We start from the raw sequence: 26,625 nt of genomic DNA, 5'->3' as shown, positions 1-26,625 counted from the left end.
ACCGTTCAAATGGTGATAGTCTACATGCGAACTAGATAATGTCAATACTACAAAGATGAAGTAGGGGGTCTTTCAAAACCCCATTATGAACCCTAAGGCACCATTTGGGGTGCACCCTAGCCTCTTGAAAGAGATAAAGTGAGAGAGGAAAAGGAAGATGGATATTTCTTTTTTGTTTAAGCTCAAATCTTCTAGTGGGCAGGCCACACACCTCTTCCCTTGGCTTTATTTTTCAAAATACTTCAATTGGTATGTGCAAGAAATAATCCAATTCAGCAACTTTTTGCTCACTTTCTCGTGAAGTCAATCTCATTTATATTTTGTTTTTAATGTTGTCTTTAGATGCTATGATGAATTTATTTTCGCGTGTATGAGTGTGTTTTGGAATGTAAAAGCTGAGTTTTTGTGATGAAAGTTGGGGACTTTAGAATTAGAGGGTTGAGTTTTGTCAATAATGCGTTCTATTGTGAATGCATGATTGTATAAGAGTAAATCTCTAACTTAAACGGTATTGTGGTGTAGATCCTTGGATTTTTGGAGTGTTATTAAAGAAAGTTTTGGTTTTGGGTACAAAAAATGTTTGATTTTGGGATAAAGATTGAGACTTTAGTGTTTGAGCTTCATATTTGGTTGTGTTTAATGTCTAGATTAGTAAAAGAAAGCCTTTTTAAGCCTTAAGAACTTGTTAAATGGCAAAAGAGTAGGATTTTTCAGAATTAGGAGTTTCTGTCTTTGTCCTAATTGTCCAAGAACCGTCTTGACAGGGAAAACGTTTCAATGGTAGATGATTGTCTTGACGGTGTGTAGTGCCCCGAGTTATTACTAGGTTGTAATTAGCTTAAGTGGGAGGGTTAACGAGTTTATTACATTCATTAAGGTTCATTGAAAATAAAAATTTTTGAACTTTTGGTTTTGACCGAACATTTGACACTGGACCTCCAAACGTTCGACCTGCAACATTAGAACCATTGGGTAATAGTATACTGAATGTTTGACTGGCGACCACCGAATGTTCAACCTGCAACCCTAGAACCGTTGGATAAGTACACTGAACGTTTGACCCTAGACCACTGAATGTTCAACCATCTGCAGAATTGAGAAAGTTGTGTCCTCAGCTTTTCCAACCCTATATTTACCCCTCCTCCATTTGACCCCTAAGCCTCATTCAGCGCATGTTGCCTTGTGAAACCTCTTTTTAAGAAGAGAATGAGAGATTTCTTTGAGGTTTTGCTTTAAGGAGGTAATATTCTTCATTTAACCCATTCCTTACTTAATTATTATGTTGTTTAAGTGTTTTTTATAGTTTAGTTAGAGGTTTAAACTTGTAGTTATTGGCTTTGTTAGGCTTTAGTTTGCCTGTATTCAATGCAAATGTCCTATGATTAAATTTGCTGTTTAAAACCATGGGTTAAGTGTGGAAGATTATGAGCATATTGGCAACTTTCTGGTTTTCCGTCAGATGGGCGTCATGGCAGGCTCGTGACGGCACCTAAATGAGTACTCACTATTTTCTCGTCAAAAGGCAAGTCATGACGGGCTTGTGACAGCACTTGGAGATGTGCTTACTGTTTTCTCGTCAGATGGCAAGTCATGAAGGGTTTGTGACGGCACCTAGAGATGTGCTTACTGTTTTCTCATCAAATTCATCGTCAAGACAATTACATGATGTGACTGAAGAATGAGCTCCCTGGTTTCTTATCAGATGGATCATCAAGACGGGACACATAACGTGACTGAAGAACGAGCGCCATGTTCTCCCGTTAGATGGTTCGTCAGGACGGACTTGTGACGAGGTTGAGCTAATTTTACTCTTCATGTCATGACGAGATTCCTTTCCCGTTAAGACTACATTTCTAGATCTCAAATCTGTGTATTTTGTTCATCACGTCTTAACGCGAAATGAGTCACATTAAGATGTTGTAAGTAAAAATTCTTCCTTATAAAATCTTTTTTCCTATTACTATTCAAAGCATATTTTTTCGGTATTTTTCTCGATAGTCTCAAAGGTTTTCCTCCGAGCTGTAAGTTCTCGTGAGTTGGTTTCCAAGAGTGGGCGTGGTGAAAACTTCATGCTGTCCTTTCTCTTGATGTGTTGATCGTTGTTCCACAATCTACAACTATGCTTGTTCTACAACCGTCAAGAAGTCTACCGAAGGGTCTGTAAAGAAATGCGCTCCATGAAGATGGTCGGCTAGGAAACAAGCAAGTGAGCTTGTTGTACTTAAAGAATCTAGAGATTCACAAGGGTTTGTGAGTATTTTCTACTGTTAGCAATCTGAACATTCGTATAGTGATTTCCCGAGTTTGACTACTCTAGAGTGGTTTTTCCCATTAACTGGTTCAAAGGGTTTTTCACTTCGTTAAAAAGTTTTGGTGTTGTGGTTGTGATGTTTTAATTTCTGATGTGCATGATTATTTTGTGTTTGCGTTATCTTTCGTTTTAATTGGTAGTTCACTTACTATAAAAGTTAACTCTATAATCAAAAGTGTGAAACATATGGGCCTTAGATCCAATGGTTGTTCATGACCAGTGCAACCATGTTTGATTGGTGAGTCAGTACATGATGTACATCGTTAGTAGCGTAGACCACCCGAGGTCAGACTTGTTTGGGATGCTAGTGTTATAGACGGTAGCATGCAATATCTGAGGCGCCAATATTGTATTTCGGGTCGCCTAGGACAGCGCCAACCTTGCTGAGAATGGGTAATATCTCGGATAGACCATACGGTTTGAACTATGACATGATTCTCATATTGCAACACACACACACACACACACACACACACACACACACACACACAGATATATATATATATATATATATATATATATATATATATATATATATCTGTGTGTGTGTTCTTGTGTTGGCCTAATTCAGTTCTAAAATGCAGAGGCTACAGTTCACGAGCTCAAACACTGGTATAGAATGTTCAGAATTCAATCTCCATCGTTCATAATGTAGACTCATGTGTTATGAACATCCATGCAAAATTTCAGCTCAATCGGACCACAAACGCCCATCGATCGGAGCTGTTGATCAAGACTGGACAGCATTTCCAAAATGTTGTTTCGCCCATTGCATGCCCTGGCCGGACAGCCCATTAACCTGTCTGGACACCCTGTAAGTTTTAGGTCCAAAAACGTGATTTTAAGTGGGTTAGGTCTAGGGTTTTGTCGGGGGTATATATATATCATTATAGAAGAGAGAGGTACGAATTTTCACCCCCAGAGAGTTCGTCGAAGGCTGTGCTAAGAGAGATCATATGTGGTGAGCATTAAATTGAATCTCTTAGAGTTTTAGTTATTCCTTTGATAAATCTACGGTTGAGAAGTCTATCGGAAGAGTCCAATAAAGGAGAATCACGTTGAAGAAGATTGTTGGCAAGGACACGAGTTGTAGGCTTGTCGAACTTATAGAGCCAAGGTCTTGCAAAGGGTTGTAAGTGTTCCTAGTGTCTATAATCTCTGGATAATCTTTTGATAGTGATTTCCTGGGTTTGATTGCCCCGGAGAGGTTTTACTTTTAGATCGGTTTCTAAAAGGTTTCCTCTTTGTAACCGAAATATCTGTGTCTGCCTCTTTATTGCTTTATATATTTTGGGTGATTGAATTGTTTATTGCTTCATAATATTAACTCCGCATAAATTGTAATAAACAAGTTTTTGGAGTCGGCATAGGATTTTTTCAATTGGTATCAGAGCGAGTTCACTCTGTTTGGTTTAAATTCCTGAGTGAGATCTGTTGACTCCTGTTTGCTATGAATACATCTCAGTCCCTTGTCATTGACTCTTTTGGTTTTGATGATCTTGACGATGTGTACAAGATCCTCTCTAATGAGTATAGTCAACTGTCCTACAGATACAAAAAGATTTGTAAGAATTTTAAAACTATAAAACAGGAAAAAGAGTCTTTGGCGAATGAATTGTCTAAATCACATGCCTTGATTGATTCTTTAAATTCTGAGATGTCTGTGCTTGTTAAAAAGAATATATCACTTGAGAATGATTTGAAAGAACTCTCACAAAAATTCTCTAGCGATAATCTGAACAGTTTTTTCTGTGTAGACAACAAGTATAGTATGATTGTTGATAATGGTGTTTGCTCTACTTTGCATGCTTCTAAATTTGAAAGAAAGACCTTATTTGTTAAGCCTGTGAATGTTAAAGAAGTCAAGGCCACTACAGTCTGTTTGGATAAGGGCAAAACCTCTTGTTTGAATAATTATGTAAAGCCCAAATCGAAGACTTCTTCTAAGAAACAAACTCAAGCTAAGTTTGTTCCGACATGCCACCATTGTGGGATTATTGGTCACATCAAACTAAACTGTTTTCAGTTTAAATCCCAAAGACTTTGGAAAAACTCGACTTTTCCTAAAAAAGAAAAATGTGATAGAGTCGAGTTTGCCTAGATGAAAGTCTAAATATATCCCGCCTCATAAAAGACAACATTCTCAAAGGTTTGTTCCCACCTGTCATCATTGTGGCAAAGTTGGTCATATTGGACCAAATTGTTTTAAATTGAGACCCCATGTATGTCATAAATTTGGTCCTAAGATTGTTCAAGAGTTGGTTAGGAAGGATTATAACATTCACCCATTGAGGGGGAGTGGTAGTGATCTCACATAGAGTTAGGTGAGTCATTAACAGGCCTAGGATTGAGTGTTTTGCCTATTTTTGAATATCCTAGACCATGTTATTTTTCTTTTCTTTGCATTTTTTTTTGCTTTTGCTTTCTAGTTTATGCATTGCAATTTTTTTGTTGTTACACTTTTTGTGTCAAGAGTGTATACATGTTAATTTTGGGATTCTTGTTATGAGGCATATTCATAAAGGAAATTTCAAGAAATTCATATATCATGATCTTTGAAAGGCTTATAGATGAAATTTTGTGTGTGGACCACCAAGATTTTTGTCTACTTGCTAATCAAGTGTTCATGAATGTGTAATGTCTTGTGAAGACCTAGAAGTAGTTATTAAACCAAATCATTATTTTGTAGTGGGACCTATAAGATGTGATGAAAGTTTAATGCTAAAGGACGTTCATGTATTGCCTGTTGTAATCTCAATTCAAGCATGTTGTTTTTTTTTCTTTATGCATTGCATTTTTGTTTGTTTTGCATTTCTTTTTCGTTCGTGTGCATTTCTTTTGTGAAAATTTTCAAATAGACAAAAATATGTTACTTTGATTCTTTTCTTTTCTTTTCTTTAGTCCTATGCGCCTAGATAGTCCATTAATTTCTCATGTTGCTTTTATGGATTTAATTCCTTGCGTCTTGGAATATTCTTAATATGCAGGAGATGAAAATTTGTGTCAATGGACTTGTTTTTGTGGTTACCTAAAACTTGAGCTTATGTGGTACATTTTGCCTATGCTTTATCTCTTGTGCACAGTTAAGCTTAAATTTAGGTTTTGTTTTACTTTATTTGTGAGGTCTGTTAGGTAACCATATAAGGTTTTTGACTATTCATATTTTTCAAATTGACCATATGCTAGTTGAACCTAGGGCTTAAAAATTTCTACTTTCCCTTTTGTGATAAGCACTAAAAGTTTAAGGACATCTTCTCAAAGAGAAAAATAAACAAAATAGTAAAACAAATAAAATCGAAAGATCATATTCCAAAAGGAATTTATTTCACTATGTAAAACTTGTGCAAAATGTTTTACAAAGAGAAATGTATAGGATGAGAGTGGCTAGGCCCTAGTATGATAAGGTTTGACTTTTGATTTGATATACTTGTCAAAACCTGATGGTGGTGAAACTTTCTCCTCATTTTGTAAGTTGAAATTTTTTTTCTTTGGATGGCTTACACACACACACCACACAAGCATGGGTTGAATGGAACATTTTTCTTTGCTTGGGTTAACCAATATGAGTTTCTTGCCATTTCTAGTCTCATGTATATTTTGCATATTTGGAACATGTTTGAGATATTCATTGTGCAATACATGAGTCATTGATGTGTTATCATTTGTGTTCATTTGACTTTTGAGGGGGAGAAACATGTTTTGCATTTTTTAGCTTCTTGTTGATTATTGAGTCATATGGGGAGATGATGGGATTGGCTCGGCATTTTGGTTTTTTCACTGAATTGCCAAAGGGAGAGTTTGTTAGTTCTTGTGTTGGCTTAATTCAGTTCCAAAATGTAGAGGCTATTGTTCATGGGCTCAAACACTGGTATAGAATGCTCAAAATCCAATCTCCACCGTTCATAATGTAGATTCATGTGTTATGAACATCCTTGCAAAATTTCAGATCAATCCGACCACAAACGCCCATCGATCGGAGTTGTTGATCAAAACTGGACAGCATTTCCAAAATGCTGTTTTAACCATTGCATGCCCTGTCCAGACAGGCCTTCCCCGGGTCCAGACCACATTTCCAGAAACTCTGTTTCTGCTCCGTATAGCCCTATCCGGACAGCCCATTAACCTGTCCGGACACCCCGTAAGTTTTAGGCCCAAAAATGTGATTTTAATTGGGTTAGGTCTAGGGTTTTTTCGGGGATATATATACATCATTATAGAAGAGATAGGTACGAATTTCACCCCCAGAGAGTTCATTGGAGGCTGTGCAAAGAGAGATCATATGTAGTGAGCGTTAAATTGAATCTCTTAGAGTTTTAATTATTCATTTGATAAATCTACGGTTGAGAAGTCTATCGGAAGAGTCTGGTAAAAGAGAATCACGTTAAAGAAGATTGTGAGCAAGGAGACGAGTTGTTGGCTTGTCGATCTTACAGAGCCAAGGTCTTGCAAAGAGTTGTAAGTGTTCCTAGTGTCTGTAAACTCTGGATAATCTTTTGATAGTGATTTCTTGGGTTTGGCTGCCCCGGAGAGGTTTTACTTTTAAATCGGTTTCTAAAAGGTTTCCTCTTCGTAATCAAAATATCTGTGTCTGCCGCTTTATTGCTTTATATATTTTGGGAGATTGAATTGTTTATTGCTTCATAGTATTAATTTCGCATAAATTGTGATAAATAAGTTTTTTGAGTCGGCATAACGTTTTTTCAATTGGTATCAGAGAGAGTTCACTCTGTTTGGTTTAAATTCCTGAGTAAGATCTGTTGACTCATGTTTGCTATGAATACATCTCAGTCCCTTGTCATTGACTCTTTCGGTTTTGATGATCTTGACGATGTGTACAAGATCCTCTCTAATGAGTATAGTCAACTGTCCTACAGATTCAAAAAGATTTGTAAGAATTTTAAAACAGTAGAACAGGAAAAAGTGTCTTTGGCGAATGAATTGTCTAAATCACATGCCATGATTGATTCTTTAAATTCTGAGATGTCTGTGCTTGTTAAAAAGAATGTATCAGTTGAGAATGATTTGAAAGAACTCTCACAAAAATTCTCTAGCGATAATCTGAACAGTTTTTTCTATGTAGACAACAAGCATAGTATGATTGTTGATAATGGTGTTTGCTCTACTTTGCATGCTTCTAAATTTGAAAGAAAGACCTTATTTGTTAAGCCTGTGAATGTTAAAGAAGTCAAGGCTACTACACTCTGTTTGGATAAGGGCAAAACCTCTTGTTTGAATAATTGTGTGAAGCTCAAATTGAAGACTTCTTCTAAGAAACAAACGCAAGCTAAGTTTGTTCCGACATGCCACCATTGTGGGATTATTGGTCACGTCAGACTAAACTGTTTTCAGTTTAAATCCCAAAGACTTTGGAGAAACTCGGCTTTTCCTAAGAAAGAAAAATGTGATATAGAGTCAAGTTTGCCTAGATCAAAGTCTAAATATATCCCTCCTCATAAAAGACAACCTTCTCAAAGGTTTGTTCCCACCTGTCATCGTTGTGGCAAAGTTGGTCATATTCGACCAAATTGTTTTAAATTGAGACCCCATGTGCATCATAAATCTGGTCCTAAGATTGTTCAAGTGTGGGTTAGGAAGGATTATAACATTCACCCATTGAGGGGAGTGGTAGTGATCTCACCTAGAGTTTGGTGAGTCATTAACTGGCCTAAGATTGAGTGTTTTGCCTATTTTTGAATATCCTAGAGCATGTTATTTTTTTTTTCTTTGCATTTTTTTTTTGTTTGTTTTTGCTTTCTAGTTTATGCATTGCAATTTTTTTGTTGTTACACTTTTTGTGTGAAGAGTGTATACATGTTAATTTTGAGATTCTTGTTATGAGGCATATTCATAAAGGACTTTTCAAGAAATTCATATATCATGATCTTTGAAAGGCTTATAGATGAGATGTTGTGTGTGGACCACCAAAATTTTTGTCTACTTGCTAATCAAGTGTTCATGAATGTGTAATCTCTTGTGAAGACCTAGAAGTAGTTATTAACCAAATCATTATTTTGTAGTGGGACCTATAAGATGTGATGAAAGTTTAATGCTAAAGGACATTCATGTATTGCCTGTTGGAATCTCAATTCAAGCATGTTGTTTTTTTTCTTTATGCATTGCATCCTTGTTTGTTTTGCATTTGTTTTTCGTTCGTGTGCATTTCTTTTGTGAAAATTTTCAAAAAGACAAAAATATGTTACTTTGAATGTTTTCTTTTCTTTCTTTTGTCTTATGCACCTAGATAATCCATTAATTTCTCATGTTGCTTTTTATGGATTTAATTCCTTGCGTCTTGGAATGTTCTTAATATGCATGAGATGAAAATTTGTGTCAATGGACTTGTTTTTGTGGTGACCTAAAGCCTGAGCTTATGTGATACATTTTGCCTATGTTTTATCTCTTGTGCACAGTTAAGCTTAAATTGAGGTTTTGTTTCACTTTATTTGTGAGGTCTGTTAGGTAACCATATGAGGTTTTTGACAAGTCATATTTTTCAAATTGACCATATGCTAGTTGAACCTAGGGCTTAAAAATTTCTGCTTTCTCTTTTGTGATAAGCATCAAAAGTTTAAGGACATTTTCTCAAAAGAGAAAAATAAACAAAATAGTGAAACAAATAAAATCGAAAGATCATATTTCAAAAGGAATTTATTTAACTATGTCAAACTTGTGTAAAATGTTTTACAAAGAGAAATGTATAGGACGAGAGTGGCTAGGCCCTAGTATGATAAGGTTTGACTTTTGATTTGATATACTTGTCAAAACCTCATGGTGGTAAAACTTTCTCCTCATTTTGTAAGTTGAAATTTTTTCTCTTTGGATGACTTACACACACACCACACAAGCATGGGTTGAATGGAACATTTTTCTTTGCTTGGGTTGAGCAATATGAGTTTGTTGCCATTTCTAGTCTCATGTATATTTTGCATATTTGGAGCATGTTTGAGATATTCATTGTGCAATACATGAGTCATTGATGTGTTATCATTTGTGTTCATTTGACTTTTAAGGGAGAGAAACATGTTTTGCATTTTTTAGCTTCTTGTTGATTATTGAGTCATATGTTGAGGGGGAGGGGGAGTTTTTGGTGATGTATGTTCATGATCTTGCATTCTACGTCATTTTTTTGTGATCATGAGTTTTATTTCTGTATTCCTGTTTCACATATGTCTTGATGTATTTTGTGAAGTGTTTCAGGAAATATGAAGACCTTTTGTCATTCTGTGACAAAAAGAGGGAGTAAATATGGGGAGATGATGGGATTGGTTCGGCATTTTGGTTGTCACTGAATTGCCAAATGGGGAGTTTGTTAGTTCTTGTGTTGGCTTAATTCAGTTCCAAAATGCAAAGGCTATTGTTCAAGGGCTCAAACACTGGTATATAATGCTCAGAATCCAATCTCCACCATTCATAATGTAGATTCATGTGTTATGAACGTCCCTGCAAAATTGCAGCTCAATCGAACAACAAACGCTCATCTATCAAAGCTGTTGATCAAGACTGGACAGCATTTCCAGAATGCTGTTTTACCCATTGCATGCCTTGTCCAGACAGGCCTTCCCCAGGTCCGGACCACATTTCCAGAAACTCTGTTTCTGCTCCATAAAGCCCTATCCGGACAGCCCATTAACCTGTCCGGACACCCATAAGTTTTAGGCCCAAAAACGTGATTTTAATTGGGTTAGGTCTAGGGTTTTGTCGGGGATATATATACATCATTATAGAAGAGAGAGATACGAATTTCACCCCCAGAGAGTTCGTCGGAGGCTGTGCTAAGAGAGATCATATGTAGTGAGCGTTAAATTGAATTTCTTAGAGTTTTAATTATTCATTTGATAAATCTACGGTTGAGAAGTCTATCGGAAGAGTCTGGTAAAGGAGAATCACGTTAAAGAAGATTGTGAGCAAGGAGACGAGTTGTTGGCTTGTCGATCTTACAGAGCCAAGGTCTTACAAAGAGTTGTAAGTGTTCCTAGTGTCTATAATCTCTGGATAATCTTTTGATAGTGATTTCCTGGGTTTGGCTGCCCCGGAGAAGTTTTACTTTTAGATCGGTTTCTAAAAGGTTTCTTCTTCGTAACCAAAATATCTGTGTCTGCCTCTTTATTGCTTTATATATTTTGGGTGATTGAATTGTTTATTGCTTCATAGTATTAATTCGGCATAAATTGTGATAAAAAAAAGTTTTTTGAGTCGGCATAGCGTTTTTGCAATATATATATATATGATAAAGTGTAACCTCATAATACTGCATGTGATCTATAAACAATTGATTTCACCATTTAATGACATGTACATCATGTGTATTTTTACTCACTAAGTTGTCGAGCTCGCTTTTGTATTCCTTTCCTCTATACTGCATGTGATCTATAAACAATTGATTTCACCATTTAATGACATGTACATCATGTGTATTTTTACTCACTAAGTTGTCGAGCTCACTTTTGTATTCCTTTCCTCTATATGTCCCATGTATTGTTATAGATAGTTTAGCTAAAAATGGATCCTGGGAGGCATCTGGTCTTTGTGAAGGACTTGATCTGAATCATTTTTCAGACCTAGATCTCATGTGACTCAAGTACATGTGAGACGCTAATGGAGCTACTCGTCAAGATATGATTGAGATTATTTTTATGTTGTATCTTGTTAAGTGTAGGCTTTGATGATATTTCCGAACAATTAGATGTGGTTTGTAACATATTTTGGATGACTAGTTTCTCACCGCAACATTTGGGAGCTAATATGTGTTATGAGGATTTAAGTTTCACTTTGGTTACTTGTGATTATGAATTTTAAATTATACCTATCTCTGTTGTTTAGTGAAAGTCTTCTGCTACAGACTCTCTTCGGAGAGGATGAGATTCCCGAGTCTTGTTTCTCATGAAATAAGGCTATGAAGCGAGCCATAGAGTACTCAATTATCAATTAATAGATAGGGTTGTTAAGTGAGCGAAGCGTCTCGCGAGCAAGCTCGGGCTCGGCTCGCATAAGCTCGGCTCGTGCTCGACTCGAATATTAAGTGAAGCACTTCGTGAACACAAATCCTAGCTCGAATATTAAATGAAACAAGCTCGGCTCGACTCGGCTAACTCGTGAGCAGCTCGTGAGCTCGGCTCGTATAAGGCTCGTCTCGCTTATTAAGCTCGGCTCGTATATTTTTTATTAAGTAATAAATAATACTATATAATCAATATTACTCATTTACTCAATAATAACAAATATATTATATACCTTTGTTTTTTTTTTTTGTTATTTATATATATGTGTGTATATATATTATATATATAATATATGTATATATTAATATAAAAACACACACACACACACACACACACACACATATATATATATATATATTAATCATTTTATCATATGATATAATTATATAGTACAAGTGTACAACCGCACAAGTTATTGTGTCATTTAATACAAATATTATAATTAGATAGTTTATAATTTGGAAATTGGAAATTGGAATCGTATATATCACATAATCATTAATCATTATATAATCATATGGTATATCTGCATAAGTTATTGTGTTATTTAATCAATACATTATAATTATATACTTTATTCTTATAAAACATATATGATGTATCACATGATCTTAGATCTAAGATAATATTAATATTAATTGTGAGATAATATGATCATAAAATTTAAGTATGAGTGTACGACCATTAGATCATATGAATTTATTACTTAGAGTTTGAGTATTTCGGTTTTCTTGCTTCTGTTTTTTGTAATTAGGCTTGGCCACTTGATCTGCCTGCTTGGATGTGAACTGAACTTTGATCCAGATCTTTTAGGTTGTGGATGTGAATTTTAGTCCAAACCTTCGAGTGGACTAAAATTAACTGAAAATTAGTCATAGGTTAGCGAAGGTTTTAGGTGATGTTGTATCCTTATAGCTTCGGCTATAATTTGCATTTTTAGAGCTTTGTGCTCCTGCAATGTACGACTGTAAGAGCATTATACTCATGATTATTATCAATGAAATTGGAATGTATTTATTTCAAAAAAAAAAAAAAGATTAATAATTAAGTAACTAATATGTTTCTTTTAATTTATACATTATAATCACAATTTACGGTAAATAAAAACTTAACAATTTGAATTTAAATCATATATCATGAATCGTGATAATAAGAAGTTAAGAACATATAATATAAGTATATAAGTTATAACAATTAACATTGACCCATAACCATTACCCATATAAATTAGATAATGATACAACCATATACCCATAAAAAGTATATAAATGTTTACATATAAAATATAATATATATTAATATTGACATTATATAATTGACCCGTGTTAAGCATTAACATTTTAACATATTAACTAAATAATACTATATGTAATATGATAATAGTGATTAGTGTGTGTAAGTGTGTGACATAAAGCATTAAAGCGTTTTACATTGTGATTTAAAAAATAATTAATCTACAATAATAAGAAAAAAAAATACGCGATTAAAAAAACACAATTTTTAAAATTGTAATTATTGAAATTAAAATAACAAACTTCCCTAAATAATACTACATAACACAATTTTTATTCATAATTCCCAAATTTTGAATTTTGAATTTGATATATGGAATATAATTATATTAGTGTAATCGTAGCCGTCCAAAATGTTTTGATGATCTAATAGCCGTTGGATGATATTAATGGATGACAACTATCAAGCATTTACTAAGAAAAATGTATATGGTGTAATAGAGACACCGTAAGCTTGCCTTGTTTGATCTAATCTGACGAGTAATATTAAATGTTGAAAACGTTTATATGATCAATGGATCATATTAAACAAGCACAGCAGATCAGAGTAGAAACAGCCACATGGGATACATTTTTGGTAAAACAAATCAAACCGTTAATATTTAAAATTTAATTATTTTTCCAAATCTAACGGTTGCAAATCAGAGAACCCAAATTTAACCTAAATCTGATCTCTATTCTCTCCGTTCTCTTCTCTCGAGTCTCGCCTCTCCTCTCACTGTCTCCACCATCCTCCTCGCCTCCTATCTCTGTTGCCGCTCCTACCACTACCCAGTGCCCTCAACAACAACCACCACCATCACCGCAGCAACCACACACCTTGACGCCTGGCGGAAGCTGAACGGATCGTGCCCGGTTTCCAGGAACTTGCCGCTGCCAACCCCGCTATCCACGCCGCTCTCGGAGGTCGTTTCACTCTTGCAGACTCGCAGTACGCCGCGGATCGGAGGCGGAGGAGGTGAGAAGATTTATGGGTTTTTCTTTTCTCTTTGGGTTATTTCTTTTTCCGTTTCTTCTTGGGTGGTCGGTGGTTTGGGGTTTCGCTACACGGGTGGTAATTACTGTGATTTTTTTTTGGGGGGGTTTTGTATTTTAGTTCTTGTTGGTTTTATTCATTGTTTTGGTTGATGGGAGAACTTGGGTGATTGACCCATTTTCTAAGAAATAGCTTAGTTGACCTTGTCGACCTTCTGGAAGGGAAAAAGTAGTGGATGTGGGAAAAGAGAAAACTTAAGATAAGAGCGTGTTGAAATCTGAAAAAAATGAAAGCAATACCCCTTGAATTCAAAGAAAGACAATAAAATATAAGGATTTGTGCGTTGGTCATCAAGACTTGGTTGTGCGTTGGTCATCAAGAATAACAACTTGGTTGTGCGTTGGTAAACTTAAGATTTGTGCGTTGGTCATCAAGAATAACAACTCACAGAAAATAGGTTGTTATTCTTTGGAAAATGAATGCGATGGATTACATCATTTGTAGAAAATATACTTAATTTTGCAACTAGACTTAGACTATTCCTAAAGACAATATTACATCCTAAAATAATCAAATGATTGAAGACTAAAGACTACTATTAACATAATTCTCTATACTTTTGCAACTAGACTTGGACTATAGAGGAGGAATATACTCCTAAAGAAGATATTATATAGTCAATGATAAATTACTATGTGGGGCTGATTGGGTGAGAGCAATGTATGGGCTAAAAAGAGGTGGTTCGGTAAGTTTTAATTTTTCCTAAATTATTTTTATTATTTTCAGTTTCTTAATATCTTGTATTTGAACTAATTACTTTGCATTTGTTATATTAGGTGGAGGATACGGATGATGATGAGATGGTGGAGATTGATCTGCCAGATGGAAAATAATTGTTATTGTACAATGTTGCATTTTAGTTGATTGTGTATGGAATTGTGAGGTGGAGTTTAATATGTTATGTTTGTTTAATGTTCTTAAACATTTTAGTTGATTCTGTATGGATAACCGTAATGTTGGGATTAATCTGTAATGTTTGTTTAATGTCTTTTAGCATTTTAGACTTTTAGTTGATTCTGTATGGATGACTGTAATGTTGGGATTAATCTGTAATGTTTGTTTAATGTTCTTTAGCATTTTAGTTGATTATGTTAGTTGATTGTGTATGGAATTGTAAGGTGGAGATTAATATGTAATGTTTGTTTAATATTCTTTAGCATTTTAGTTGATTATGTTAGTTGATTGTGTATGGAATTGTAAGGTGGAGATTAATATGTTATGTTTGCTTAATGTTTTTTAACATTTTAGTTGATTTTGTATGGATGATTGTAATGTTGGGATTAATATGTTGTATTTGTTTAATGTTCTTTAGCATTTTAGTTGATTTTGTTAGTTTTAATTGTAAGATTGACATTAATCTGATATGTTTGTTTAGTATTTTTTAGTATTTTAAGGTGCAAAATATTCTGGATGATTTTTGTAATTTAATACATTTAAATTACCCAAAAAAATAACAAAAAAACAAAGTCGAGCTCGAGCCAGGCTCGAGCTCGAGATCGAGCAAAATAGTCGATCTCGAGCTCGAGCTCGAGCAGGGTGCATACTCTGTCGAGCCGAGCTCGAGCAGCAAAGTCAGGCTCGACTCGAGCTCGAGCTCGAGCCTGACTCCAAAATAGATGAGCCGAGCCTGGACAGCCAAAGCTCGCCCAAGCTCGGCTCGTTTACAGCCCTATTAATAGATGAGAGAGTATTTGGATCTAGATAATGAAGATACATTTAAGACTCCTAGCTAAACTCCTCCATCCTTACCTTGTGTATGAGGAGATTGATTTGGATTTGATATGGACGTATCTGATTGCTTAGATAAGAAGATACCTGATGGCTTGTTAGGCTTATCCTTAACAGTTTATACTGATTGAAAAAACTATTTCTTTAATTGATTGGCATGTTTAAAACATGATTAACATGTTAGAAACATTGAGTTAATGTTCTAGAACCGTTCTCGACATGTTTTTCCAATTATGTTGATCGATTTGATTTTGTTTGATCATCCTAGAAGGTTTGTTTCTTTAATTATATATAACATTAGATGGAGGAAATACAAGCTTGGCCAAGTAAAAAAGTTGAGTAGCAAAGAACCAAATTTGAAGTCTTAAAGGCCTTGTTTGGCAAAGCCTTTTTTAAAAAAAATCAACGTAAAAACATTTCAACTTTTTTCACTTTTTATATTACACTATTTACTTTTTATTACCATTCAAATAAAAAAATCACCACAAAACAAAAAAAATTTCACTTTTTCATTTTATTTTTAACCAAACATTCTTACTTTTTTCTTTTTTTCACATTAATCTACATCAACTACAGTGATTAAGGGAAAAGGCTTTCAAACGAAGCCGCTAACCTCTTTTAGATAATTATGTCTGCTTCGATGATCTCAGATACTACAACATTTATAAAGCATACATTCAACTGCTAATAGGAGTTTTTACATTTTGCAAAATACACCAAACAACTAGCTTTCTCAGTACTGATCTACACAGCAACTCCCCCCACACCAAAAGCAGCTTTAAGAAACCTACACCATTACCAAACAAGCCCTACAGCTTCCCTCCATGCAAGGGTGTAGAAGAAGGATTCACCATAACCTGCGTAGTTTTCTTGGACATGAAAGCCTTAATCATCAAAGGCTTGAACTTCTCAGCACCCTTTACAATGCCCAGAAACAGAAGTCGATAAAAGGCAATCATCCCTAGCAAAACGGCAAGATCACCCCACTTGGAATAACCCATTTCAGCATGCCACGTGTTTCTCAGAATATCATCTCCATTTTGGTGATTGGGAAACATTTTCCCTCCAAACTCGTTTTTGAACATTCCTTGGTAGGCATACTTGTGAAAAGCGATTTCATGCAAAGGGTATTTCCACAATGGCTTTGGAATATCGTTTGGCAATCTGAAGAATCCACCGACCAAGATCATTAGGCCTTGAATTCCTGCACCAGTTATTATGCCCATGAGGTAATTGGGCACGATGCTTGCAACAATCATCATCAGGCTCTCCACCAGCATCATGCAAGCAAAAAGCACAAGAGCAAAGTAGAGAAAGAATTGTAGGCCGCTGCGAAGGCCAGGGAGGAAATAAGCAATTGCTCCAGGAATGACTGAAACCAGGACAAGGTATGGGAGAGCAGAGAGTGTGTTGCTGATTACAAATGCAGTAGCACCATAATGCCCGTTTAATCTCTCTCTTTCAAATATCTGGATCAAGGAGAAGTTGTGTATAATCAAGGAAAACTTTATAAAACTCCCTATAAACTTCTACTCGTTTTGACACTACCCTAAAGTTTAAGTCGTAAACTTTCAGTTTCTTTCAATTGCCTTATTCTGTTAGGATTTTCTATTATATTTTGTCAAAATTTCTAAAATACCATTTTTTTTTTTTTAATAAATTGAAATATGTTTTTTTCATCCTAGAATGTATTTTGAGAATTTTGACAATATTTAACAGAAAATTCTAATGAAATGAGATAATTGAAAGAAATTGAAAATTCGATACCCTTAATTGAGAGTTTTTGAATTTCAGGAAGTACTTTTAAAACATGTGAAAGTTCATGGGAGTTTTATGAAGTTTAACCTAAAATTTAAAAGAAATTTTCAAAATTTTATGACATTTTTTAACTTTTGGAGGGGCCAAAACCCCCAAGGCTACGTGCGGTTCTACCCCTACAAATAATGTTAGAAAACATTTAAATTTTGGATATTTCAAATGATGAATATCGGGTAGATACAAAGAAGTCAACTAGTTTAAGAAAGAATCATTTTCACTTAACAATAAATTGAGTGATGGAAAAGAGAGCTAGTCACTCGCATAAACCGGGGCTTTGGGCTCTATGAGACGCACTTTGCACTATGAGCAATTAAGGAGCTCTATTTTATTTTTGGAAATCAAAAGTTGACTAAAACTAGTCTTGATATTCTACTCTATAATGCATAACACTAAATAATTTTATTTTTTTAAATTATTAATAAATTATAATTTAATAATAATAATTGAAAAAATTACCTCACATTTTGAAAAACTCTAAAATTATTCTAATTATTCTAATCATCCCTATAATATTACTCGAAGTTGAGAGTGCATATACTGTTCCTCTAACCTTAACCATCTCGGTGAAAAAGAGTTTACCATGACTTCAAAGTTCGAACCCTTTAGGCCTTTACGCAGCCGCCCACAAATCATTGGTGGTGAGGTGAACAACTTTTGTGTTTCCCTTTTTCTTTTTTTTTTTCATTGATCATAATTGAAATCGTAAAAAAAATCAGAGTAAAAGGACAGGAATAGCTGTTTGTCAAAATAAATAAATAAATTAAAATTAAAAATTAAAAATCTATAAAATTTATTTTGTAGGCATGTTTGATAATTTTTAAAAAATAAATATTTTAAATTTTATTGCTTCAATATTTATCATATTTAAATAATGAAATCAAAATAATTTAATTTTAAATAAAATAAATCATTACTCATATTAAAATCCAATGACGAAGTTATATTTGAGATAAAAATTTTAATTTAATTTTTTCATATATGTTTTGTAGAGATATTTACATATTAAAAAAAAAAAAAAAAGAGGGAAATTTTATGATTTTTGGTAACCTATTATATCCCGTAAAGGCAACCGGGAACCTCGCGCCCCGACAAGCCAACCATGGTCCAGCTAATTGCCCAGTTTTGTCAATCGTAGTCCGTGAAAGGGTCCCACACACTCCCCACCATCAAACTTACGTGCTCTCGAGTCTCGGGACCACCAAAACACTGCTTATCCCAACATATAATGCATAACACTAAATATTCAATGGACGGAATCATGATATTCTACTCTATCCTAACTTCTTTTTTGTGGATATCTTTTTCTTTTATTTAAGAGAGCTTTTTTTCTTTTTGGTCAAAGTGGGAAAGGGAAAGTCAATAAAAGCTGCAACCAATAAAAAAAAAAAGTTGAAAATACCTTCATATCCTCCACAAAGGATGGAAATCCACCAATGGCCATGAATGTCAGAAATGAAGCTATAAAGGTCACCAGTGAACCTCTAGCCTGAAAGAATCAAAAGCACAAAAATATTATTCAATTTCAATCCTCTCAAGTAACCTTAATTTGCAAGAATAAAATGAAATTATATATTCTACGACCTGCACTGAGCCATCACCATCCCCAATATTGTAAAACACAGTACCAAGGCCTACAGCCAATGCAATATATATTGCTAGCCGCAGCCAATAGTAGCCCAGATCACGAAACATGTTCACAAAAGATCTTTTTGTCAGAACAAGACATTGATTAAGGAAGCTTGCACGCTTTCTCTTCCTCTCCATTTCTCCATAGCTCTGAAACACCAGAAAATATCAGACATATATATATATCGCATGTTTTCTATGTATGTATAAATATATAATAAGATATATGAAAGAGAAAAATAATAGTTTTTGGGTGTCAGTCTCTTTATGTCAGTTTTCACTTTTCAAGTGATAAGTTTTATCCCAAAATATCATTTACTATCATAACCATGAATCATGTCACACGTTCAGGTTACAATATATTAACTTATATTACATAATACAAAAGGTGTCTCTATTTATAAGGAAAAAGTGATAGGTGAATATAATAATCTAGAGTAAATAAAGAAGAGAATTAATTATAAACCTATAAGAAAACTAAAGGAAAAAGTACATACTTCTCACAAATTATCAATTGTGTCAATATTTTCCTGAACTATCAACAAATGTTAATGTTCTCCCTAAGGATAGCACAAAGACAAAAACATCTTTATAAATTAGAAAAAAAAAAAAATTAATTATTTTTTAAAATTCTTATAAATTGGTTTTTCTTTTTTTTTTTCTTTTTAATTTTTTTTATATATATTTTTTAAAAAATTAGAAAACAAATTTAAAAAATTAAAAAATATCCTTATAAATTGTTTTTTTTTTTTGACCTTTTAATTTTTTCTATATTTTTTTTTTCAAAAAGTAAAAAGTTTGATTTAAAAATTAATATATATTTTTAAAATATCCTTATAAATTGGATTTTTTTTCTTCCATTTCACTATTGTTTTTCAAAAAAAATTAAAAAATTAAAAATAATAATAATTTTTTAAAACATATCGGATATCCTTATAAATTGGATTTTTAAAAAAAAAAATTTCTTTTTTTTTTAAAAAAAAAAAGAAAATAATATAGGAAATATTATAACGGCCAAAAGTATAAATTAAACTATTAACTAATTTACTTGCTTACTTTCTTTTTTTTTTGAAAAATTTACTTGCTTACTTGTTTACGTATTTCAGCTACTTCCTTTGTTACTTGTTGCCGCCTGCCTGATGATTCATACGACCTAATAAGTATTTCAATTGCTTCCTCTGCGGATATTGCTCCAGGCACACCTTCTTCGATGTCCTAATAAAACAAAAAAAATTATAATCATTATAAAGATTCTTTTGTTCAATCTTTGTATTTTTTTGCTGTTCGAATTGCTAATAATTTGATTATTAAATGTGAGAGAGTTCTTATAGAGTTTATCTGCTCAAACAGGTCTCGAACAATTTGTTTCTGTTCAGACAAATAAACTCTCACATATTTACTGTTCAAATTATTAACAATCTAGATATAAAATTGTTCGGAGATTTGAAGTCTACATAAAGAGACTTTGAGCTCATTTGTATGGTATCATCTCTAAGAAAAGATCAAATATGAGGAAAATCTTACCTTGTCGAAATCCTTGTTGATGGTTTTCAGGTAGTGGTCGGATGGATTTTGGAGAGTAGGGCAGGGGAAACCACTTAGAGCGAAGAACTACGTACATAGAATTGGAAGAGTGGCTAATTAGTTGCGTATTCCATCTCTAATTAATATGCTCCAAAAATACTAAAACATTTGCCAAAACTTCATTTACACTCACAAAATATTGACGATTTTGCAATTATTAATTTCGAATTCTTCAAAAAAAAAAAAAAATTATTAATTTCGAATTATCAATTTTTACAATATCGGTATCCCAAGTTTTAATTCCTTTATTACCAAAAAACCAAAAAAGGGTTTTGGTCCCTTTTAATTTTACTCCAAAGGTTTAGAGTTAAATCAAACCGTAAAAAGATGAAATGTCTCTTATATCCTTGTAAAATTTATTAAAATACAAATTTATCCTTAATTAAAAAATTAAACAAAAAAAAATGTAAATCGTCATGGGTCACTACCCAATTTTAATATATTTTTTTAAAAAAAAAAAAATCAAAATGGGGTTATTTTAGACATTTCCGTACCCTCCATTAAGATTTAATAAAAAAATTATCATGTGGATGAAATTAAAAAGAGTTCATTAATTAATGAGATACCAACATTATAAAAATTGATAAGTTGAAGTTATAATTACAAAAAGGTGTTAAAATTAAAAAACATTACCTCATTTGCTGCAGAAGCAGGACCAAAGTAAACGGTTTTACCAGAAGACAGGAGACACAGATGGTGGAAGAGCTGAAAGACTTCACTGCTGGGCTGATGAATGGAGGCGACAATGGTTCTTCGGACCCCATCTCTCTGACCGAGTCGCGCTATTCGACTCATCACATAATAGGATGCCGCACTGTCGAGCCCACTCGTCGGCTCGTCCAGAAATAGAAGCTTCGGGCGCGTCAAGATCTCCATGCAAATGCTAACTCTCCTCTTCTGCCCGCCGCTGATGCCTTTCACTCCCCACCCACCGATTCTGGTGTTCACCGATTCCTGCAAACCCATCTCCCTCATCGTCGTGTCTGCTCTCTCCTTCTTCTCCGATTTAGTCATGGAGTCCGGTAGCTGGAGCTGAGCCGAGTAGTACACAGCTTCTCTCACCGTCAAAGTCATCATCAGAGTGTCATCTTGTGTTACGTACGCCTAAATCCAACACAATTGAAGATTATTAGATTTTCAATTTTTTATTGATGTTAAATTATTAATTATTTTAAAAGTTTAGATTAATAATTTTATTTTGTTTTATATTTTGTTAGTGGTCGGGTGGGATTTTAGTTTTGATGGGCCAAGTTTAAATAGGGTATAATGAAGCATGCTAGATATAGATTGGTCAGGATTTGAGTTGTAATATTTTTAAAATATTTATATATATATATATATATATATATATATATATATAAAGTGAAGTCAAATTTAAATTATTAAAAAAATTATAATAACATTTTATCCAATCGTCTACCCTTGCATCGGACCTAACCCATTACCCATGGTGGGTGGCCCGGTAGGCAGTGGGCAGCCCGCTAAAAATGGTCATCATTTCCTAGAATACACACCCACAAAGTCCAAAATCAGGAGTTTGAGTGAGGAAAATAGTAAACCCTCTCTCTCTCTCTATCTCTCTCAATCCGCCCCCGGAAAGGAGGTAATGCAGTAAATCGAGTTTGGTGGAGGTAAAATTAAAAAAATTTAAGGGTTAAGTTTTTTAAATTTTTTGAGAAAACGCAGTTCCGCCCCCGGAAAGGAGGTATGGCTTTCATCCGCCTCCTCCTCTCTATCCCGCGGTCTCTTTCCCCTTCCTTTCTCTTCCTCTTGATTTTCTCTGTTTTTTTCATTTTTCCTTGTATATATCCCTCTCAACATAGCGCTAGCTGGTTCCCTCTCCGATGCACTTCGTTGGGTTTTCCCTCGCTCTCCACCATAACACCGCCGATCTCAACCTTCTCTCCACCCTCCATCTGTCCTACGCTGCTCAACACCGAAAAATGACGAGATTTATAGACTTGAATATCCAAAATTACTTGCAATTGGGTCCCGTGACCCTTACTTTGTTTTACTAACCGCTTTGCGCGTCCCTTTAGATAGATCCAAGTATTTTTTGACCAATTTCTTACGATTTGGTTATTTTTCATGCACTGTATTTTTTGTTTTGAATTTGTTATTGAGGAACCAATCCTTTTTCGGTATTTTCTTATTTACTTAGAAGAAAAATAAAATAAATAAATAAGTCATCCACTTGGAAAAAGAAGTAAAAAAAAAAAAAATTGCATGGACCAGCGATTATCTTCTTTCCATACCGAAGTTCCATAAGCGAGGACCTGCTTATGACCATTGATCAGAATTTCTCCTGTTTGCCTTATGTTTGAGCTCAACCTCCCTGCAATATCAACAATACAAGCAATTATAGTCTTTACAGAGTATATATATATATATATATATATATACACACAATATAACGACTATATATGATATTATTTCCAATTATTATCATATATCATAATCATCATAGTCCTTTTTATTCACCTCTAAAAGCAAGAGTTCAGGCAAAGCTCACAAGTAAAGTAAACCTCTTATACCACTCTTTTATATTCCACAATGTTATGAAAAAGACCCGCTATGCCAAATATATATATAGAGAACTTGTTTTGGAGGAAGTTTAAAAAATACTTGTTAGTACCGAAAAACCGTTTAATTAATACATCAAAGCAAAAACAAAACAGATCAGTTTGGCATAAAACAAGCCTGGAAGCTTTTTCTCAAAAACATATTTCGGACTTTTTATATAAACAAAAGCTTTATTTTTCAAACAGGGTCTTACGTTACCTAAACGCAAGCAAATATTCTGTGTGTTTGTAATATGTAAATGCTCATACCGGCCAATGCATCAAGAAGCGTGGACTTGCCGCAACCGGAAGGACCCATTATGGCGAGAAGCTCTCCGGGTCGGGCATGACCGGTTAGACCCTGAAGGATCGATTTCGTGCCATTTTTTCCGTTGGAAACAGTCACGTATAGATCCTCCCATGTCAGGAAAACACCATCCTCCGACCGCCTCTGAACCGTCGCCGTTTTAAAAGCATCAACGCCTCTTTTGTTTTGAACCGGATTCCTGGTTTCCATTTCTAATGCGACGTTGATTTCTGAGTCGGTGTTGGGATGGAGAGTGGAGGGAAAAAGAGACGCCATGAAGATGAAGATGAAGATGATAGAGAGAGAGAGAGATGGGCAGTGAAGAGGAAAGGGGTTGTGTTGTGTATATATAAGCTTTAGATTATATTAGGAAAAAAAAAAAATTAAGATGCTTAGCTTAGGTTAGGCAAATTAGCGGTGAGATGGTGGAAGACAGAATGATGATTGGACAAATGAAGGTGAAGGCATATCTTTAATTTCTTTGTGGGAAGTGGGCCTCATATTTTGACAAATATCATCTCTTGCTTGGAAGCTTCATTAAGTGATGTCACTTATGTGACATCATTTATTCATTTACATATGATCTAATCAGATTTTTACTATATTTTTATTTTATAATGTTGATATAATAGTTTTAATCAATTTTTTTTTAATTTTTAAATTAAGAGTTGATTAAGACTGTCATGTTAGCATTGTGAAATAATTGTGAAAGAAAAATGTGACTGCTAGTATAGCTAATGTACATGCATTTTGAAGTACTTATTTAATTTGAAGTGTATACTTACTAATGTAATAGTGAAAATTATTATTAAATTTTGAATGTATTACCATTGAATCCAAAATTCAATAATAGCTACGTCAGAAAGCCTATGATAGAGAGAGAGTAAGCACGCTTCTAACATTTTTTTTTCTAAGCCAAAAAAGGTAAGTGATGGAAACTAACTGTGGCTAGATCATAGAGTAGAAAGTCGCATGAGATGGGTTTAGACAGTGAGAATCTCATGTCTTTTCTCAAGTCTGATTAAGTCATAGCATATCCAAATTCCACCAAGACATTATCAATGAGAACTAAAATGATAGACACTAATTAGACACATAAATTCCTTTTGCAAGATTTGAAGCAATGTCATGTAACATTCTTTCTTTTATTCAAATACCAACTTTTGAATATTGAAATCGAAAAAGCACATTTTAAAGGAGTTTAACTTTTCAAATATAAATGTTACTATATATGACTAAAAAGTGAGGTAGAGACTAGAGTAATTTTAGGTGGCTTACTTGTGTTCTACTTATGTCTTACTAAAAATGATGTGGCTATTAAAATTACTATTGTGCTTGTGACGGATCATTATTGAATTTTGAGCAAAAGTGATTTTAATAGGCACATTATTCTTAATGGAATACAAATATAACACAAGTAGGCCACACAATGATTTTCTTTTGTACTTATAAATTTATTATTTTACCTTTACTCTTTGTTCATCATGATTTAGTTAGATAAAGTTATTTTTGTCTTTTGATATTTTTTTAGATTGTGAAACTACTAATTTGACATTCCTGAATCTAATGAATTTAAAAAGTTGTCGGAATATTTTTGTCTTTTCCATTTAAATTATCATTTTGCCCTCTGAGTATGTAAAGAGTCAAACTTTTTGAAAAAGGTTTTTTGGTCTTTTATGAAGGAAGCTTCAAAAGAAATTAATGGGCGGAAGGAATGGACAAGAAAGAAAAGCAATTTTTTTTTTTTTTTTAGTTGCTACAAAGAAGTGTACAGAAGTCAAAAACAAAATTTACCTAAAACAATTTTTGTATTCAGAGAAAGAATGGAGGTGAAAGGAGTCAAAAACAAAATCTTCAATTTTTTTGTCAAAATTACCAACTCTTTTAGAGAGATGCTAAGATACATCTACCAACTCTATCACCAACCTCCTGGATTTTCGGCTAAAAAAGTAAAAATCAAGGGTCTTTGGTCGCGAAAGATATAAGTGAGACTCAGATAAAAACCAAAAATAAATTCCCATCCTTTTGCTATTGCTGAAGAGAGAAGCAGCTGTTCATCACAAACTCTCTCCACTGTAAGGTATATTTTTCTCTTCGATTGTAATTCTTTGCTCTAAAATATATGAAAATAACTTTTATAAGGTTATGGCATAAATCAAGTCTTTTGTGCTCTTCGATAAGAAGTTGACACATCAACCTCGAATAAGAAAAGTAAATGCACTGAAAACACCGGATCTAACCTCTAAAATTCCTCATCTACACGAATTTCATTAAAAAAACCTATCTTCAAATTTTCTCTTATCACCACTGAGAAAACTCCACCGGCACCACCCAGGCTAACCCCACTGCTTGGCCGTTAAAGTTCATGTGCTATGATGAACATTAAAATGTGCTCCTGGGCAATATATGGATCTTGGAGAGATTATTGTTCTTGGTTTTGCATATCAAGTCACATTGTTTTCCTCTGCAATCCAATTGAAAATTTTCTCTGTTGACATAATTGGTCAATTCCACTTAACATTTAGTTATTTATAAAATAATCCGCTTTTGCTTTTGCTTTTGCCCATGTGCAGGAAGAAGAAAGAAATTAGGAAGAACATGCTCTCTTTGCTCAGAAAAATTGCAGACCTTCCAAATTCGGAGATTGTGGACCAAAAATGAGTTCACCCAATCAGTTGAAAGAAACAAAAATCAAGGCATAGAAAAAAAATATAAAAAATAAAAAAAGAAAGAGAGGTTTTTCTATGAAATTGTCGGAGATGAAGGATTTTTGGAGGAAAGATCCAGTGTTTTGAGAGTATATGCATTTCTTGTTTCAAGTAATGTGTTAACTTCTTATTCAAGGGTACAAAAGGCTTGATTTATATCACAATCTTACGAGATTGATTAAGAAACTGTGATGGATAAGAATCACAAAGGAATGGGAAATGATGAGGCTAGTCTTCATTGCCGCTATTCTTTTGACTTACTTTTCCAAGTCTTGAGTGGGTTTAGTCGTCCTTTGCTTTCTCCGCAACGAATTTGAATGAAAGGACGAAGACTAAGACTATATATATATATATGCTTTCAAAGACTTCGAGAAGAGGGGGTAGAGATTCCGTGCAATATATTTTATTCGAACGGTTGAGATCGTAAGAGTAAGTTAATGAGGATTTACAAATTGATTTTTCTAATTTAGTTGAATTTTAATCAGAAAAGAACTTTCATTACATCTTTAAAAATAAGGCAAAAGTACACTTTACCCCCTCAAAGTTTGGGGCGATTTTCAATTCAACTTTCAATGTTTCAATTTTTGCAATGCACCCTCCCAAACTTGTAAATTTTTTTCAATTCGGCCAATGTCATCTCAAAATTCTCATATTG

General features: G+C 33.9%; 1 protein-coding gene across 1 annotated transcript; it reads right to left on the bottom strand.

Moving 5' to 3' along the window:
* Positions 1 to 16,012: 16,012 nt before the first annotated feature.
* LOC132179747 (ABC transporter G family member 1-like) lies at positions 16,013 to 23,587 on the bottom strand. The gene is made up of 8 exons (XM_059592512.1): positions 23,226 to 23,587; positions 22,650 to 22,729; positions 21,028 to 21,498; positions 20,335 to 20,421; positions 19,900 to 20,025; positions 18,766 to 18,960; positions 18,584 to 18,670; positions 16,013 to 16,835 (listed from the first exon to the last, which is right to left on the bottom strand). The coding sequence occupies exons 1-8, from the start codon at positions 23,536 to 23,538 to the stop codon at positions 16,176 to 16,178; spliced, it is 2,019 nt and encodes a 672-aa protein (XP_059448495.1). The 5' UTR covers positions 23,539 to 23,587; the 3' UTR covers positions 16,013 to 16,175.
* Positions 23,588 to 26,625: the final 3,038 nt, after the last annotated feature.

Source organism: Corylus avellana, chromosome ca4, assembly GCF_901000735.1.
Source record: "Corylus avellana chromosome ca4, CavTom2PMs-1.0".
Classification (NCBI taxonomy): Eukaryota; Viridiplantae; Streptophyta; class Magnoliopsida; order Fagales; family Betulaceae; genus Corylus; species Corylus avellana.
Note: the sequence above shows the minus strand (reverse complement) of the source record. Positions and strands in the feature narration are given on the sequence as shown.

Excerpts from the sequence above, each read along its gene's own strand:
- LOC132179747 (XM_059592512.1), bottom strand. The coding sequence starts at position 23,538 with ATGGCGTCTCTTTTTCCCTCCACTCTCCATCCCAACACCGACTCAGAA. Across the intron at positions 21,499-22,649 it reads TCCTCGCTTATGGAACTTCG|GCGTACGTAACACAAGATGA; the intron begins GTATGGAAAGAA and ends TGTTGGATTTAG. Across the intron at positions 16,836-18,583 it reads CCTTTGTGGAGGATATGAAG|ATATTTGAAAGAGAGAGATT; the intron begins GTATTTTCAACT and ends TCCTTGATCCAG.